We start from the raw sequence: 18,262 nt of genomic DNA on the forward strand, positions 1-18,262 counted from the left end.
CCATGGAACAAATGCTAATACCAATTTACGCTGTTTCTACTAACAAAACACACACTGTTTTTTTGTTTGTTTGTTTTGTTAAAAAAAAACCGGATACACACACACACACACACACACAATTCAGACCTAAAGCCCCAAAAGTCCTGTTTAGATGTGTCTTCATATGAGGCCAAATATAGTTCTCAAACATTTAAGAGTCATGAGAGAGAAAAACACGCTGCATGAGACATCAACTATCACATGGACACAATATAACACAGATAGCCCATGGAACAAATGCTAATACCAATTTACGCTGTTTCTACTAACAAAACACACACTGTTTTTTTGTTTGTTTGTTTTGTTAAAAAAAAACAAGTCTCATTTGTTAGCAGCTGTGCTACCAAAATTCAGCCTTTAGAAAGAAGTACTAAAATAGAGATACCTGTTTGTCAACAGATTAAAAGTAAACCACTGTCAAATGCATCTGAACTTAAAATGAGAGGCATTTAAAAATGGCAACAACAAAAAAAAAAAGTTCAAGCAGACATCTAAATTGAGGAGATAAGAAAAAAGACTTCAGACTTCAGTTTCAGCCAACCATTTAAAAAAATGCTGTTATCGATTAGCTTGTTAGTTTATTGAGCCTTGTCTGGCAATGTGTTGTACCATCCATTACAAGTCATCTAAAAGCACATCAGAATGTGAGAGGCCCTCCACTGTCCTTGTAGTACTTTAAGGAAACACTGAGAGAACACACAGCCCATTATATCTGCACAGCCAATTAGCAAACAAAAGTGATGAACCCTTGCTTTACTACACAACCTGAACTTACAGTATGATACATGGGAAGTCTCTGCATTACTTGAGGTCCTTCTAATGTACAGTGATGGTAATAGTGCAGGAGAGATATATGCGCTGTATATGTTACTTACTACTGGTAAACATGAATTAAAAAAAAAAAAATAATGACCTGGGGTAGTTTGAAATGATACAGGTCTCACTATGTGCTTGTGAGTCAATCAAAAAGATGTCAATTTTTATAAAAATGAACCCCAAAAAAATTAAACCAATTTTTGCAACATTTTCATGGCATTTCGCCTCAAATTACTCATTACTATATGCCCAGATGTTTTACTTTTGAGGTTCATATGTACTTTCCATTATTTACAAAGCTGAATATTAGATTCTTGTTATACTGCGATACAGTATTTTTATATCCAATTTTTATAATTATATATATTTCTAATTAGTTTGATTAGATTAAATTACATGACATTTTCTGCTTAATTGACATGAAATAATATCACAATCCCAAAAATGGCCCTAAATGGCTCTTAATTTTCTTAAAACAAATTCTTTAAAAAAAAATATTTTGATTCTTCCCGGCTTGAACATTTCCTAGAAACACAAAATATCCAAAAAATATTGTTCGATTTTGTATAATTGAATTAGATTGTATGAAAATTATATTATTTTAAAGGGGTCATATGATGTTGCTAAAAAGAACATTATTTGGTGTATTTGGTGTAATGAAATGTGTTTATGCGGTTTAAAGTTAAAAAAACACATTATTTTCCACATACTGTACATTATTGTTTCTCCTCTATGCCCCGCCTTTCTGAAATGCGTCGATTTTTACAAAGCTCATCGGTCTGAAAAGCAAGGTGTGCTGTGATTGGCCAGCTATCCAGTGCGTTATGATTGGCCGAATACCTCAAGCGTGTGACGTAAATGTTACGCCCCTTGCCATATTGTAATGATGCCCTGTCAGGACGGAGCGACGATTCAAAAACATGAAAACCCATTATAAACGAGGCATTTGTTGCATCCAGTGGGGACATAATTATGGATTATAATGACTTATACTGTCTTTTTATGCGTTGCGTTGCATCGTGCCGTGTAAACATAAAACCATGTCTGCATTTGTGATCGGAGAAATTACAAACAACAAGCCCTACTCTACACTGCCCAAAAAACTCGCTTTAAATATAAAAAATATAAAATATAAAAACTCTTTAAATATAAAAAACGTACTTAGAGTTTGTGTGTCAAAACAGCCGGCATTATAGTCTACTCTCCCAGGAAACAGTCCTCCATAAAATGTGCTGCACACATCTGAATATTTGGGTTGAACTGTTCTGGAACAGTGTTGTAAATACAACTTAACCACTGATTTCTAGTCGTGTCCATTTTTGGAAGGCCAAACAAACTAGTTTCGCTTTCACAACGAAACATTAGAACGAGCCGTTTTAGGTAGGTGTGGCTGACTCTTAACTTTTATAAAGAATATCTCTTTGGATTTGAGACTTTAGTCTTTGCAACTTTACAGATCTTCTTTAAGCACCAAGAGCTTGTAACTCTCCAAAGAGAAAGGAAAAATTGAAATCGCATCATATGACCCCTTTAAATCCATCTTTTTAATCATATTGTGAATGATTCAACCATGCCTACTTAATTTATTTTTTATTTATTTATGCTTGTATTTTTTTTTAAATGTCTCTTCAATTATTTAGTCCACCTAAATGCCTCCCCTCTCTAGGTGACTGCAATCTTACATTCAGATCTGCCTCCATCCAATTGATGACCGATTTGTACATCAAAATATGAAAGAAAATATCTGTTGATACTTTCATCGACTAAACATTCACACATAACCAAGGCTAGGAAGCCAGGCTGTGCTTGCAATGTCACCTCATTCTGCTAATGAAAGTCCCATCAGAGGGTGTGAGAATATGAAGCTGTTATCAATGCGCCCTGCTAGCACCAAAATTAGCATCACAGTTTCGCTATACGCACAACATGTAAAATAAACTAGTCGCCAAGTAACAAGAGCTGGATTAAATTAGTGATTGGTAGTAGTATCAAAACAACATAGTTGACAGATGCAGGTCAGCTATGTGGAAAGTTAACAGAAAAGGCACAATTAAATTTCCTGTGCACATTATGCTCTCTACATTCTGTGTACTTGCTCAAGATATTGTGAATCTTATGATTGTTAAGCAGCCTAATCATCACAGATCAAATTCACTGCAGATCTAAACTGTAAACAGCTTTATTTGAGGCATGATGACTTGACTTTAAAAATAACTGAATGACAATAAATAATAAATATAGGCAATGAAAGATAAACTAAAGCTGAACCAACTAACCTAAAACACAACTGGCTTGTTGATTTCCTCTCATAACATCCTTTTTAGAATGTCAACCATTTCTGACAGACTTTCTGACATTTTACTGAAATCTGTGGTTTGCAAATGTAACGTTAGCTCAATTTGGTTAAAAAGTTGAAACTCCACAATAAGTATGTTCATTTTGTGACAGCTGAATTTGGTTTTCATTAGAAACTTTTAACTTATTTCTCCCATAACTATCCATGTCCAATAAAAACAAATGTGTCATTAAGCTCTGACGCAGAAATACATTTTAGGAAAAAGCTAAATGCCAATTGTTTTGAGAAGTTAAAAGCCTGGGTTACTTCCTTAAATACAATGGACAGCAACAACACAACACAGTGCTCACGTTTCTCTTGGTTTGTTTTCAAATAAAGAGCGTTATTCATTATACCCAAACATCCGCCCGCTCTCCGGGAGCCGTGCAGCGGGACATGTGAGAGGAATACTAACTAAAACTTTCTCTAAACCGCCACTGAGCACCTACTTTACCAGCCTGACAACTTGAATGGAAGATTTCCTGGCAAGTCTCTAAAGTGAGAAGTTAAGGGAACAAGGAAAACAGCCCCTCCGAGAACCTTTGAACCAAAATTTCACATCACACCCCGAGCCCGGTAGCCTCCGGTACGGTTAATGAAGACTTACCGGAGTGTTGGCCCGATGCAGTTAGTGTCTGTGCTCTCAATCTCACGCAGGATTCGCTCGTGCTCTGCTGCTGTCTCGGCGCTCGCCATCTTCCATAACCTCGCGACCACAGTCTATGCTCACGACGCACTCTTGAGAACACAGCGCCCGCCGGAGAGAGAGAGAAAGAGAGAGAGGGGGAAAATACTGGAGCTTTTACTTCCGGTATTACTGCTGAACGATTACTTACGGCAAAATAAGTTTTAGAGTGAACAAAACAACATTGTATTTATCTGTAATGTTTTAATGAATACATATGGAGGAGGCATTTAATTTAAAAGTCCCTTTTTATTATACAATTTTGAACATTTTATACTAGCAAAGTATAAAACGACAAATAAAGTCAGGCAATTGAATGAAGAAAAGATGTGTTTATATTAATGACTGAATATATTATACTACATGACAATATTGATGTTAATTATTACAACCTCGTAAAATCAACACAAAACACAAACCCTATATTGCAAGACAGCGACATCTTGTGCTTCATGTACCAAACACATTGTGTTAAAAGATATTAATAGTAGACATCAGAGATGTAAAGAGTACCTGAAAACCATACTTGAGTAAAAGTACAGGTACCTTACAGTGAACATTACTCCACTACAAGTCACCAATTTCAAAACGTAAGAGTAAAAGTCTTGAGTATCTGATTTTAACAGTACTTAAGTACAATATACTAAATATAGGCTCAAAGATGCACTAGTCAAAGAGACAGGCCAGTGAAAAACAAGAAAGGGTTGATTTGTGAGAAGACGTTGAAATAAAACTGAACACCTCAAAATTGCAAAAAATAAATAAATAAAAATAGAAATAAATCAGAAAGGTCTCTTCAGTATAACAGCTAAATAAAATAATGTTGATTTTTTTTATTATTAGCAACTTTTACTCCCTACTTCAATACATTTTTTAATAAGTATCTGTACTCATTACTCCACTACATTTGTGTTGCAATTACACATTGCATTATACATGGAAAGAAACTCCGAAATGTGTCTTCAGTATAACAGCTAAATAAAATAATGTTGATTTTGTTTTTTTGTTTTTTGCTTAATTTATTTACTGAACATTTACAATGATAACAGGATAAGAATACAGGAGAACAATGAAAAAATAATGTTAAGTAAAATTAAAAAGTCAAAGCTTTCTTGCACTGGATGAGCTGGGTTCGGGCTCATTGCCATTGCTAAGTCATTCGCATTCATGTAAAGTAGCTGTTTTGACAAGTTTGGGTGAGTAAAGCACAAGATATAGCCTAGTACTTTCAGTGCCCTGTAGTAGGCGATATCACTTCTTTTGTAGCAGAAATAAACTGCTGCAGAAAAAGCTAGGTTCCATGTATAATGCAATGTGTAATTGCAACACAAATGTAGTGGAGTAAAGAGTACAGATACTTATCCAAAAATTTATTGAATAGGGAGTAAAAGTTGCTAATATATTTGATACTCAGTAAAATCACAGAGTATCCAAAAATATACTCATGTACAGTAATTCATTGCATTTACTCAAATACTTTACGTTACACCTCTGGTAGACATGGACATTTTTCAGAATCAGAACATAATGTAACAATGTAAAAAAAATAATAATAATTTGTATCCAGTAATTTTATTGCATCATTATTATCATAATAACAAACGTCTTATAATTTAATTTATTTTCAATTCCACAATGTGTAATACATAGATATATATGCATATCTATGGCGCTATAGGTGTCATTAATTGCTGAATAATGACCATTGTCCATAGCAACACTCTGTAACTGACCACTCACCCATAAAACAAAAATAAAAATAATACAATTATTTCAGCTCATCTATATTTCATGTATTCCATGTATTCATTATTTGTCAAATAAATTAGGTGAGTTTAAACGAGTTTTCTATTAATTTCTTTAGGGCCAAAACTTTTTAATACAAACAACAGCAATATCTTTGTTTATTTTTACGTAGTTTTTACTTTCTTTCTTGGTTTGTTATTCGTTTAGTGCTCAGTATCCTGCACTGTGTGTGAGCTGGAAGTGAATTGTAGTTGCGCTGCTACTCCACATAACACGGGTGCGTGTCAGGACAGCAGCAGGAATCCAAACAGGGCCAGTGAGTCCAAACATCCAGACACCCAGATCACCCGGAAGACTGTACGTAGGACGCCGACAGACTCAAGAAATCGGTAGGTAACTCGATATCTGACTCAATAGTTGGAATATTAGTAATTAAATAATGAACGAAGCGATGTTGAAAACACTACAAAGTAGGACTGAAACTTTGAAATGTTAGTAGCCCGCGGTCGTCGGACGATGTAACCACTTTTTAAGGGTTTGTGGTGGCACTGAGCCTCAAAGTTGTAAACAGAAGTTTCCCGTTTATCCCTGTTTTTATTTGTGACCGTATGAGAATACAACCTTATCTTTAAATGTAATAATTATGGTTGCCATCATGATAAGAAACTCGACAAACATACAAGTAGGTGGGCTTTTGCAGAACTAAATTTAAAAAGCCTGGTATTGGTAATACAGTTATTGTTATGTTTATTGTTGGATAATGCATTTTATTTCTCTGAAATCAGCTCTGAGAAATATGTCTGTGTCAGTTTACACTATATACACTACTGTCGCGGCGGGAATGTCTGAGTTCAGCCCATAACACTGTTTGTTTTTTGTTTGTTTTGTTTTGTTTTTTTGTTGTTGTTGTTATTGCCGGAGGCTCAAGAGTGAAATGCTGCGCAACATTGTTGCCAGAAGTATGGTACTGTTTGCTTCATCTTCACCAGTAGCTTATAGTTATATGGTTGATCCTGACTCTGTTCTTAGTTGATGTATTTGAGAATAAGCTAGAACATACAGCCATGGCTTAGAGACAGAAAAAGTTAGTACAGTAGTCAATGTTTCCATTTTCTTAAACCGCAAATTTATAAATGTGCATAAATGAACATGTAATTCACCGACTTTTTCCATTAACTTTGTGCAGTTTAATCATGGCACAAATGTTCAGTATCTCTGACAATGAGTCAGACACAGAGACATCGGAAGACTGTGAGGACTCGGACCTGACAAAAAATAACAGTGGATCACAGCAGAAAACAAACCATGATCTCGCTGTGCCTGATAGGCTGAAAGGTGAGTCAGTCTCAAGGGCCTTTAGGATAATAACAAGAACATACGTCATTTCTGTTGTATCCTGGATACACAGCACATCAGACCACAATTACAAGCAAATACAAGAATGTAGTGCACTGCTCAAAGTCTTAAACATAATTTTTAATTTGAATAAACTCTGTGTTGGCATTGGTTTTAGTTTTTAAAGCCAATAATGAAACAAATTTATTTCACATGAAGAAATACTTTAAATGTATTCTGTATGTATATGTAAGGTCTGATCAGATCAGTCAAGTGTCATTCAATATCAAATGTCGTTGTAGGAGAACAACTAGGGAGACACAGGAATCTTTCGATGAATGATGAGGACCTGCTGGAGACTGGGGCAGCAGATGAAGGTGATTTGGTTGGAGGTGATCCATTCAGGCCTAGATCTCGCTCGGCTCCTCCTGCTTTGTGGGCAGCTAAGAAATATGGTCGACAGCTAAGGAGAATGAGTGATGAGTTTGACATCCTCCTTGATAAAGGGGTAAGGAAATTGGACTGTCAAAGAAATATATGCTATAAACTAAATATCTGTAAGCTACTTATTAAACAATGGAAAATTAAAGTGTTTTTCTTATCTTAAATCTCTTACAGATGAAGAGGGTGAAGAGTGCAGGAACAACACGTCAGATGCAGCAGTCACCCAGCTGGTTCGCTTTCCTTTGGAGTCACAAAGAGTCTGATGCAGAGTCGCGCCCCGCAGAGTGACTGACCGTGAATGAATGATGGAAGAAGAGCGAAAAGAGGACTACTGTACATAACAACTGGTGGCGGAAAAAAAAGATGCACTGCTGTGAAGTGAAGGAATAAGTCCATTGACTGGTTTTAAACCTTTTTCATGAACTGCACTGAAACCATTGACTGTTGAAAAGCATGATCGGTTTCTCACTGGCATGTGCTATCCCACAAAGATGACAAAAAATGGAGAATCTCCAAATTTCCTTAAGCTCTGGGAATATTATGCAGTAAATCTCATGAATGTGAGAAAGCTGAATATCCGCAGACTTTCTGTAACTCTGCCACATCAGTTTTTCATATTCATCATATTCATATTCAGATGCAATATTTTTTAACAAAAGCACATTAAAAAGAAGTTAAAGGTATTTTATTGTACATCATCTGTTAAATGAATTTTTAACTACGTTTTTAGACCGTCAGCTGTTTAAAATCTGTTTTTACTGTAAAGGGACTTTGGTCACTTTGAAGAGTCATCTTGCTTTATTACCATCTGAGTCATAAAAATCTCTTGGAATTGTCTACAACCAATAAGCAAAAGAGTCCAAAAACCAAGAATAGGTCTAAACACCCAAGAGAGCAGGAGACATAATCGTTACTGGTATTACTTGAAAATGACAGATTTTCAATGCCTTATAATTTTTTTTTTATTAATTAAAAACAACATTTTATTGTGATGTTATTTTGTTATTGTTTGTAACCGATAAATAAATAAAAAGAAACCACTTTTAGCATGAGTTGTCCTTCTTTCAAAAGCGTAAAATGTAAGTACTGTTCTTCATGTAATAGAATTTGGCAATATATATGAAACTGCAGTTTATTTGTGCATTAGTCATACTCTACTCCTTTGTTCTATCTGAGGAAATTGTAAACAGAGTTTGGACATACAGCTTAAAAAACACTCCTGACAGTATCTCATAATTCCCTTTAAAATGATCAAACAAAAGATACAATAGCAAGCTAACCATGAAATAAAGAGCCATGAAATTTGTAAAGCTGAACAACCTCGGAACTTCTGCAAGTGAAAAAATAGAAATAATAAAAGTTTTTATCAATGAGTTGTCTTTAAGACACTTGTGTTGGATCCCAGCAAAACTTCTCCCCACAATCAAGAGCAGAGAGCCTTTCCATGTCCTCCTCGCTAATCTCAAAGTCAAACAGACACCCATTCTCCACCACACGTTCTGGCTGACATGATTTTGGCAGTACTGGAATGTTCTGTTGTACGGCCCACCTCAGCAACACTTGGGCGGATGTCCTCCCATACTTTTTTGCTAAATCCAGAACCACATAGTCTGATAGTAGAAGCCCTGTACCAAGAGATGAGTATGCCTGAAAACACACCCCTCTTTCCTTACAAAGTGCCCTCAGGTCCTTTTGAACCAGCTTTGGGTGGAACTCTACCTGAATAACTGCTGGGGGCACTTTACAGCTCTTCAGCAGCTCCCACACATGTTCTACTGTGTAATTAGAAACCCCAATAGCCCGACATTTTCCTTCTGAGTAGAACTCTTCCAAGACTGTCCAGCTTTGAGCGCGGTTTTCAGGGTTTCGTTTATCCCCCCCCCGGCAGCCCCTGAGTACCTGGCCAATGAATAAGATATAGGTCAATGTAGCCCAATCCCAACTGCTCCAGGCTCCTCAGGCAACCATCTCTGGCTTTGGACCCCTGATCTTTGGGACCCAGTTTACTAGTAATAAAAACATCTTCTCGTGAGAGGCCATGCTTGGGTAGCAGGTGACGGAGGGCGTGACCTAATTGTGCTTCATTATGGTACACTGCATAAGTGTCAAAGGCACGGTAACCAGCTGTCAAAGCCGCATCCACAGCATTATAAGAGTCCTCTTGACCCTGCAAACGGAAAGTGCCCAGCCCCAACAGAGGCATCCAAGTCCCAGTGTTGAGAAGTACAGATGGCTGAGGGTCAGTCATTTGGAGAGAAGGAGGAAGCCTTAATTTGGAGACTATGAGTGCATAAAGATGAAGTGATGAAGCATGTGCATTAAGAATAATATATTTAAAATGCACTGAGATTATAAAGTTGGCGTAACAGAGACATAAACTCACCCTGCAGGTTTTTTGAAAATGAAAAGACAAACAGTCCACAGTGACTTCAACACGGTCAAGGTTCAATGATCTGTTCCACTTAAACAACAATACTCATTTATCTACGTTCTACCTGTAAGTTAACGTGTAGGAGATAAATTTCTGTGTCTCATTTAGAAGGCTGCGCCCTCCGGAGGTCGAATCCTCTGGAGGTCACATCCTCTGTAGGATGCATATACGAAGTGTCCTCAACCTAGAATTAAACGAGACGGCCTTCATAGGACAGGCGGAAAAGGAAACAGGAAGTATCACGTTGCTATGCCAACACATTTAGAGCATCGTTGCGCTCTCACACAACTTAAATGAAGGAAAACTATTTCTAAATTTGGAAAGTAATTAGAAAAAAAAAATGCTTTTACTTGTTTTTATTTTGTTCAATGTTTGAGGAGCTGCAGCATAACAGACATCTGTTAGAGAAAAAAAAGGAGGAGGTTAAAAACAAAGTTTATCCGTTTTTACCGAGACGATTTAAGTTAAGTTGTAAACACCACATCTGCGCTTGTGTGTACATCTGCCGGCTCCGGCATTTTTCTAATTAACAACGGTTGTTTACGGCGACGCAAAGAATTGTGGGTTATCTGTAGCAGCGAAGGATACACCTCATGCATCCTCCGAATTCCCGTGAAAGAAGGTCGCATTCGGAGTGTCCTACTTGCTTTTCTGAAATGAGACAGTCTCGATGACGTATGCAGCCTTCGAATGCGACCTCCGGAGGGCGCAGCCTTCTAAATGAGACACAGCTAAACTTTCTCAGACAGCCTTATCTTATGTCACTGCTCTACAACCCGCTCAACCTAACTTGATCATGTGACAAAAAAGGGGCTGAACATATTTCTGTGGATGGAACCTATTTTTATACAGTCTATGGTTGGAACTCTCGTCACCTAAACTTCTTATTCTATTAGGGAAATATCATATACATAAAGCAAAATGTATATCGACTGTACCAAATGGTAGACTATTTTCCACTGATCTGAAGATTTTTTACGACTCTCTAACTTCAATACAGAACAATCGAAAAGCTGTAAAGACATCTAGGCTGCTGAAAAGGATACTTGATGTATTAGAACATGATTGATATGTGATCTAAGATACAGAATTTTGGTTTTATTGTTTTACAGATTTAAATGTCTTTGTATTCCCCTATTGTTATCTCAATTAAAAAATATATATAATAAAAATTTAAAAAAAACTCTCGTCACCATAGCAGCGGTTTTGCGCTCAATGGATGTTGCATTTGACCAATCAGAGTTTGTTTTCATGACCTGAGGGCGGGCCTGTCCTGGGCTCTTCACTTTAGCCATTTTCAACGTTCTGAAACAGTTGGCGCGAAATACTTGAGTCGGTAACTTTTTTATACTTTTGCCTCTGGGTGTTGTTTATTAACCATGTCATTTCCATTTATAATTAAAAAACGATTCTATATTGGTTTTATAAATGACAGAAACTGTCATTTATAAAAGAATTGATCATTTGTCCTAGCAAGCTGGAGTTGTTTAGTAACTTGGATTTCTGTAAACTATACACGTATAAACATAAAACATGCATTTATAAAATAGGTAATACCATACTTCTTGTTTAATATTTTTCCAGTGAAGGTTCCATTTATATATAAATGAGTAACAATGTCAATCCAGGCATTTTCCTTCCCTGTACCTGAGACCAGATTATTTCAGGCTGGACAACAAGTCTTCAAATTCAAGTTAAAACCAGGAGACATGAGCAGGCAAGACCATGCAAGCTTATTTTATCTCTTTAATATAAAGTATGCTAAATTATTTTGAATGCCTTTACCCTTTTGATATTAGACACAAAAAGAAAGAAATGTCTGATTTGGATATTGTCTTTTATAGTGTTAATGAGGAAGACATGCTGTATGGGGTGCTAGTCAGTGAGGAGCTGGAGGTTTTTTAAGATCAGGATTATCATTTTGGATTCGATTTAGTAAACCTTGGGAAGATTTCATTCCTAATCTGATTTTGTTTTGCAGAATGCTGTGCGTGCAGTACTTGCAAACCTGGATGGTCTTCACCCCTTCACCACCCAGCATTTCAACATTTTTCTCTGTATGCTTCTCTGAATATAACTTTAAAGGGCTAGTTTACCTAAAAATTAAGGTAAATTTGTTTAAACTGTTACCTTTCTTCTGAAGAACACAGAAGACATTTTGAAGAATGTCAGGACCCAAACAGTTCTGGTTACCGTTGACTTCCATTGTATGGGGGAAAAAAACACTAAGACATTTTTTAAATAACATTTTTTGTGTTCCACAGAAGAAAAAAGTCTTACATGAGGTTAAGTAAATGATGACCAACGTTTCATTTTTGTTGGACTATCCCTTTAAACATATGAAAGCGCTCCGCAAACAGGGACTTTTGACTCTTTTTTTTTTACATATTTTTTGTTATAATAAAACTGCTGTGAATAAAATTTAATTCGGAGTCAGTTAAACTAAAAGTGATTACTATAATTTATACAAATACCATTACTTCCCTTGACAACACCGACATTTACAGACAAAAGTAAATGGGAACAAGTGTCCAAAATTAAGTTCATGAAGGAGGGTGTAAAACTGTCTCCGTATCCATTCCTTATCACACTGAATGTGGAGTATCGTGAACCAGCCTTTCCATATGCAGGTGGGAGTCCTCTCAACATCACCCTTTCACTATGACACATGCTTTAAATGAACTTTGTGAGTCAATGAATGAATGAGGGATTCATTTCTTTGACTCTTGTTCAACAGTGAAAAATACCAATCCCTGGAACACACCGGTGAGTGTCTCTCTTATGTTGAAGTTAAGCTATGTTGAAACTGTTGAAATTAATTTGTAGTTCATTTCTCATTTGAACCTGTAAAAATTCCATACATAATGTTTTGCCATGGTGCTTGTTCTTGATTCATATCGTTGTGATTTTCACAAGCTGAAAAAAGTAAATGTAAATGCCCACAGAAGAAACTGTCTATATCGAAAAGTCAACGGTGTGCTAGTGAGCCAATGAGAACAATCCAGACCACTGCAATGGATCATCCAGAAGAGGGCACTCTGAACCAACACAAGCTTTATAAACAAACCACAGAGTGCTTTCAGTAACTGTGTTGGTGTGCTGCTTTTTTATATGCTGCATGAGGTAATAAATCAATGTCAAGTCTTGTCCTTCACCTATACAAATCTGTCTTTCCCTCAAAGTGTATTTAGTTATTTTTATTCCAACACTTGTAGTCTCATATCTGTACTTCCTCAAAGTCCTTGCTGGATGCATAATGTCACAATAAGACATAAATGGAAATAAAATAATAAAACAATAGAATAGGCCAAAACTTCATCTCATGGCTCATATAGAGTAAACAGATGCCAGTCATTTAAAAGGCCATTCGGAGTGATGATGAAACCAAGCCATACAATTATAGGATGGTGTTTTTAAATTATTTTCATGGGACCTTGCTGTCAGACAGACACAAGGAGACATTTGTGGGATTTTCCACTTTGTTTTCAGTGATGGTTGATAAGCTGATAAGACTGCTGACCCGAGTGATGAGGTGTTATGAAACAGCAGAGCAGAGGAGCCTGAGCATGGGGCGCCATCGCAATGAAGCTGTCTCTCAATCAGCAGGCAGGACATAATAATTTAGCTGTTAAAATAACATCCCATCTCATCCAATTCCTCCGCATAGAAAGAGATGCACAAATCAATAAGCCAGCGGCGAACAGAATTTGACATGTACTTTTAATTCCGTCATGTCCTCATTTTGTTTGTGGTGGGCGATGAGAAAATTATGATGGTTCATTCTGGCGAGGACTCCAGTAATTCAGTGGAGTTTACACAACTCGCCTGCAGTCTCGAAAATAGATGTCTTTTCACAGGGAATTTGTGTGTATGTGTGCAAGCCCTCAGGCTCATACGCTTGCAGACTTGCTTAAAACAGGTCTTTTGTTTTTATGTTAAATGTCCTGGAAAAGGGAACAGGAATTAGATATGTCAAAAAAAGAGAACAAATAGATCTTTCTCTTTTTCAGGGAGTCCCCTTCCTCTGCCAATGGTGCAGAAGTGATGGTTTGTGGCAGTGAGGTTAGTGTATGAACGTGTGTTTTGGGGAGCCAGTTTTTCTCTCTATCACTCACACACACACACACTGTCTCAATTGTTAATCATTTTTAATTGCCCCTGCAGGGTGCACAATCTGACATATTAGCTCATTCAGGTGGCATAACTACTCCATTATGTTAATTATAACAGCTGATAAAAATAAAAAACCTGTTTTATGTACTTTTCATTTGTGAGCACATCCATCATTGGTACGTTCTTCATTTCTCTGTTGTAGATTCATGCTGACTCACATGTGACTTGTCTACCAGCACCAGATGTGCATGATGGTAAATTGCATATTCAACATATCAGTGTCTATTCATTTTTCTTTACTCATTTTTAGTGATCCAACCCAAATAATGTAAGCAGAATTGAGCCTTTAGAATCGCACAATTCTGCTCACAACTTTTTTTTTCTTTCTGTTATTAGTCATCAAAGCACTATTCTTTTTTAGGTTTAAAGGGACAGTTCACCCAGAAATGAAAATACTTCATCATTTACTCACCCTCGTGTCATTCTAAAGCTGTATGACTTACTTTCTTCTGTTAAGCACAAAAGAAGATATTTTGATGAATGTTGGTAAGCAAACAGTTGATGGTAACCACTGACTTCTATAGTATGTCAAAAAATATATATATAGAAGTCAACTGTGATGGGTGAGTAAATGATGACAAAATTTTCATTTTTGAGTGAACTATCCCTTTAACCATTAAATAATCAGATAGTTAGTTGTCAACCGATATGGGCTTTCAATGGCCGATGCTAATACCAATAGAAGAATTCAGTGCTAGCAAATGAGATGTACTCAAACTAGCTGAAATGAAATCTTATTTTACACAACATTTAAAAAAAAAAGTTTATTCATTGACAAAGTCATCAGTAGAATCTAAGTGGTGGGCAAACATTTAACAAAGTTACTGGCTAATTTCAAAATGATGAAATATTGTCCAATATCAGTCTATCAGTTGAAAATAATAATAAAATAAAATAATGAAACTGTTGAAATAAAATACAATGATTTTTGATCTTATGGGCTTTTTAACACATTGTTTAGCTGCCCCTGAAAGTCCTGACCCAAGTTCAACAACTGAACAGAACACTGGGATCATTACTAGAATGGCCAGGTGAGAAACCTCTTGTGAAATATTCCATAATTTCAAATCTGCACAGTGTCATTTTTACAGAATGGAATTGGAACAAATTACAGAAAGAAAAAAACAACTCTGCCATTGAAGTGTTTGAATCTGCATAAAGTTCTGAGATTGAAAACTCAGAATAGACTTATTTTCTGCATGTTCTTCATAATGTTTTCACAGCTTGCTGTTTCCCTTCTCTCTGTTCTTCCGTAAGAGTCCTGCAAATGAAAAAATCCCAACCATCATTCCTTGACACATACAGAGAAGAATGAAAAAGCTGCTTCAGTTTTAACCTTCAAGGTTTTTGAATAGCGCCTGGTCCGTTATTTCACTGCATTTGTGCTGTTTGTGTAATTCTTCAAAACTTGTCAATAATGGTTCTAACTGTGTTCATTTATGCTGTATGAGTGTTTCAAATTCATACTAATATTTCAAATGGTTGCTTTGGGTGAAAATTCCTTTTGTTGCATGTCACTCTCAGTAAGCCTGAAATTACATTGTATGTTCTATTATGTGTGTTCACCTGAATAGGGTCGTTAGAACAGAGAGTTTTGTTGGCTTTTTTGTGTTTCATGTTGTTGCAGCGTTCACTAAATTGAGTGTGTGTGGGGCAGACCACTCTCAAGAAGGTGAGGTCATCGGCCAAGGCTATACACGCCCGATCCTCTTGTCTCAAAATCCACACCTGTTTCTGACTGCCTTTGCAAATTATTACAGGATCAAAGAAGAATTAGTTGAAGCTCTCCTGTATCTGTCAAAGACTTCTAACTTTGGGTTCATGACTCAAGAAAAAGCCCAGATTTATCTCTCTTGTTTTTATTTTCAGAGTTTACGTATCACTGTAACCTGGAAACCAGTAGAGTCATGAAGAATTAGATTATTAATACATCCGCTTGCACTTTATAGCAGCTGCCAAAACAACAGGAGAGGGCATGGCCTCACGTTTTCACTTGATGAGCTGATTATATTAATATCTCGACCTTTAAACCTCAGTGTCAATTTTTTGAGAAGCTGGCCCTGTATAAATCTTAATATCTTTTTATAATCACACTCCATTCTGTGATAAAAACCCTGGAGACCTTGGAGTATGAATCATGCTGAGCGTGTGTGTTGCGGGGAGGTGGGTTGAGAGGATGTTGAATTATGTCATCCATTCCATTTCCAATGACATAATGAATTGTGCGTGTTAGAAAGTGAATGGATTAATAGTAGTTTGCTAGTATAGTCAGCACCCAGGAATGCATTGTAAAGGATTTCAATTTAGCTTTTGCACTAAAATAGCATCAGGATCAATGACCACATCAGCATCAACAACAACATTTACATGCACATCATTTTTTTAATGAATACTTTTATTCAGCAAAGATTAATTAAATTGATCAAAATTAGCAGTAAAGACTGACATTGTTACATAACATTCTTAAAATAAATTATTCTTTCTATCCATCAAAAAAGGGATCATGATTTCTGCAGCACAACAGTTTTCGACTGATAAAAATAAAAGTTTCTTGAGCACTAAATCAGCTTATCAGAATGATTTCTGAAGGACCGTGTAACACTGAAGACTGAAGGAATGGCTGCTGAAAATTCAGCTTTGCCATCATAGTAATAAATTACATTTTAAAATAAAACTTTTTTTTTCTTTCAACTGTAATAATATTTCACAATATTACTGTTTTGTTGAATTTTGTTTAAATAGATGCAGCCTTGGTGAGCATAAAAGACCCCAAACTTTTGAACAGTATATATACAGTGTACATTCTGGTAAAGCCTTTAAAAAAGTCATTGATATTCTCCACAACTATTGGAATATTGCTCTATATACTCTATATATTCATAACAATTCAAATACTAAGTCATGACATGTTCACTCTTTGCATGCTCTTCAGGAAATAATAAGGATGCTCACCATTATTATGCTGTATTTCAAACTTGCTAATTCTCATTTATGTACTTAATAATACAGAAGAATGCAATGAAATGCAACCACAACATGGTTGGTAATTAACAGGGGTTCGGGGTAAATAATAGTAAGTGACTTACAGTTTAGTCATAATATTATCTGATAATATTGTCTGTTTATTGTCTATGAAAAACGTTCCAAACAAAGGCACAACAGAACCTTTGCACATCTTTGAGGAACACAGTGTTTCGTTACTCAATGAATCTGCGTTTTTGAAAGAATTGGTTGAGCAAAGATTCAATGTCCCATTGATAAAGACAATAACTTGTTTTGTTCCTGAATGAATACATTTTAAATGATTCAGTTGTATGTATGATTCAAAGACTCATTTAACTTATTAGGACATTTACTTGCTGCAACCTGACAGTTTTAGTTTCATAATTAAAAGTATCATTCAGCCCCCCCATCATTTTGTCAGGAAATCATCACAATCACTCACGTCAGCACAGTCACCTCCTCCAACACACACCAGATCCCAATCACCCGAATTATGATCACCTGCACCTGCAATCACCAATCAAGCCCGCTATATCTTCTCACTCCACTCAGTATTCCAGTGTCCGGTCTACCGTTCACTACCCGAACATTACCAGATTGTTGAAAGTCCAGAACCTCAAGAGACACCGACCGTACCATCTGACTATGCATTATTCCAGGATGTCTTTAGTAGGCAGGCAGCAACTCGCCTTCCACCGCAACGGCCATGGGACTGTTCCATCGACTTGCTGCCTGGGGCAAAACTCCCCAAGGGTAGAGTATACCCACTGTCCATCCCGGAGGGCAAGGCCATGGAGGATTACATCCAGGAGGCTCTTAAGCAAGGTTTCATCCGACCAACCACCTTCCCGGCAGCCTCGAGTTTCTTCTTTGTGGGCAAGAAGGACAGGGCTTGAGGCCGTGCATCGACTATCGCATGCTGAACTCCCACACGGTGAAACTACCATACCCACTTCCCCTGGTCCCAGCCGCCCTGGAGGAACTCCGTGGAGCTCGCGTCTTCTCCAAACTTGACCTGCGGAGCGCGTACAAACCTCGTTCGAATCAGGGAGGGCGATGAGTGGAAGACGGCGTTCATTACCCCCGCAGGCCACTATGAATATCGGGTCATGCCGTATGGCCTGTCAAACTCCCCGTCCGTCTTCCAAAGCTTCATGAACGAGGTGTTCCGGGAGTTCCTCAATAAGTTTGTGATTGTCTACATTGATGATATTCTCATCTACTCCCGGAACCTGGCCGAACATCGCCACCACGT

General features: G+C 37.0%; 1 protein-coding gene, 1 long non-coding RNA gene and 1 pseudogene across 3 annotated transcripts; 2 read left to right on the forward strand and 1 right to left on the reverse strand.

Annotated features, from left to right (window-relative positions):
• Positions 1-3,797: 3,797 nt before the first annotated feature.
• On the forward strand, positions 3,798-8,372 carry LOC107749804 (bcl2-associated agonist of cell death-like). Of its 2 annotated transcripts, XM_016564983.1 has the most exons (5): positions 3,798-4,001; positions 5,829-6,010; positions 6,808-6,956; positions 7,259-7,464; positions 7,575-8,372. In XM_016564983.1, the coding sequence occupies exons 1-5, from the start codon at positions 3,813-3,815 to the stop codon at positions 7,686-7,688; spliced, it is 840 nt and encodes a 279-aa protein (XP_016420469.1). In that variant the 5' UTR covers positions 3,798-3,812; the 3' UTR covers positions 7,689-8,372. The 2 variants fall into 2 exon arrangements, with proteins under 2 accessions (XP_016420469.1, XP_016420470.1); XM_016564984.1 differs by lacking the exons at positions 3,798-4,001; positions 5,829-6,010 and adding an exon at positions 6,038-6,705.
• Positions 8,373-8,780: 408 nt separating this feature from the next.
• LOC107749830 (glyoxal reductase-like) lies at positions 8,781-9,648 on the reverse strand (annotated as a pseudogene).
• Positions 9,649-14,115: 4,467 nt separating this feature from the next.
• On the forward strand, positions 14,116-15,288 carry LOC107749840 (uncharacterized). The gene is made up of 3 exons (XR_001641093.1): positions 14,116-14,198; positions 14,966-15,035; positions 15,228-15,288. It is a non-coding gene; the product is annotated as an uncharacterized LOC107749840 (long non-coding RNA).
• The last annotated feature ends 2,974 nt before the right edge of the window (positions 15,289-18,262 follow it).

This window comes from Sinocyclocheilus rhinocerous, unplaced genomic scaffold, assembly GCF_001515625.1.
Source record: "Sinocyclocheilus rhinocerous isolate Xijiao unplaced genomic scaffold, SAMN03320098_v1.1 scaffold1131, whole genome shotgun sequence".
NCBI lineage: Eukaryota > Metazoa > Chordata > Actinopteri > Cypriniformes > Cyprinidae > Sinocyclocheilus > Sinocyclocheilus rhinocerous.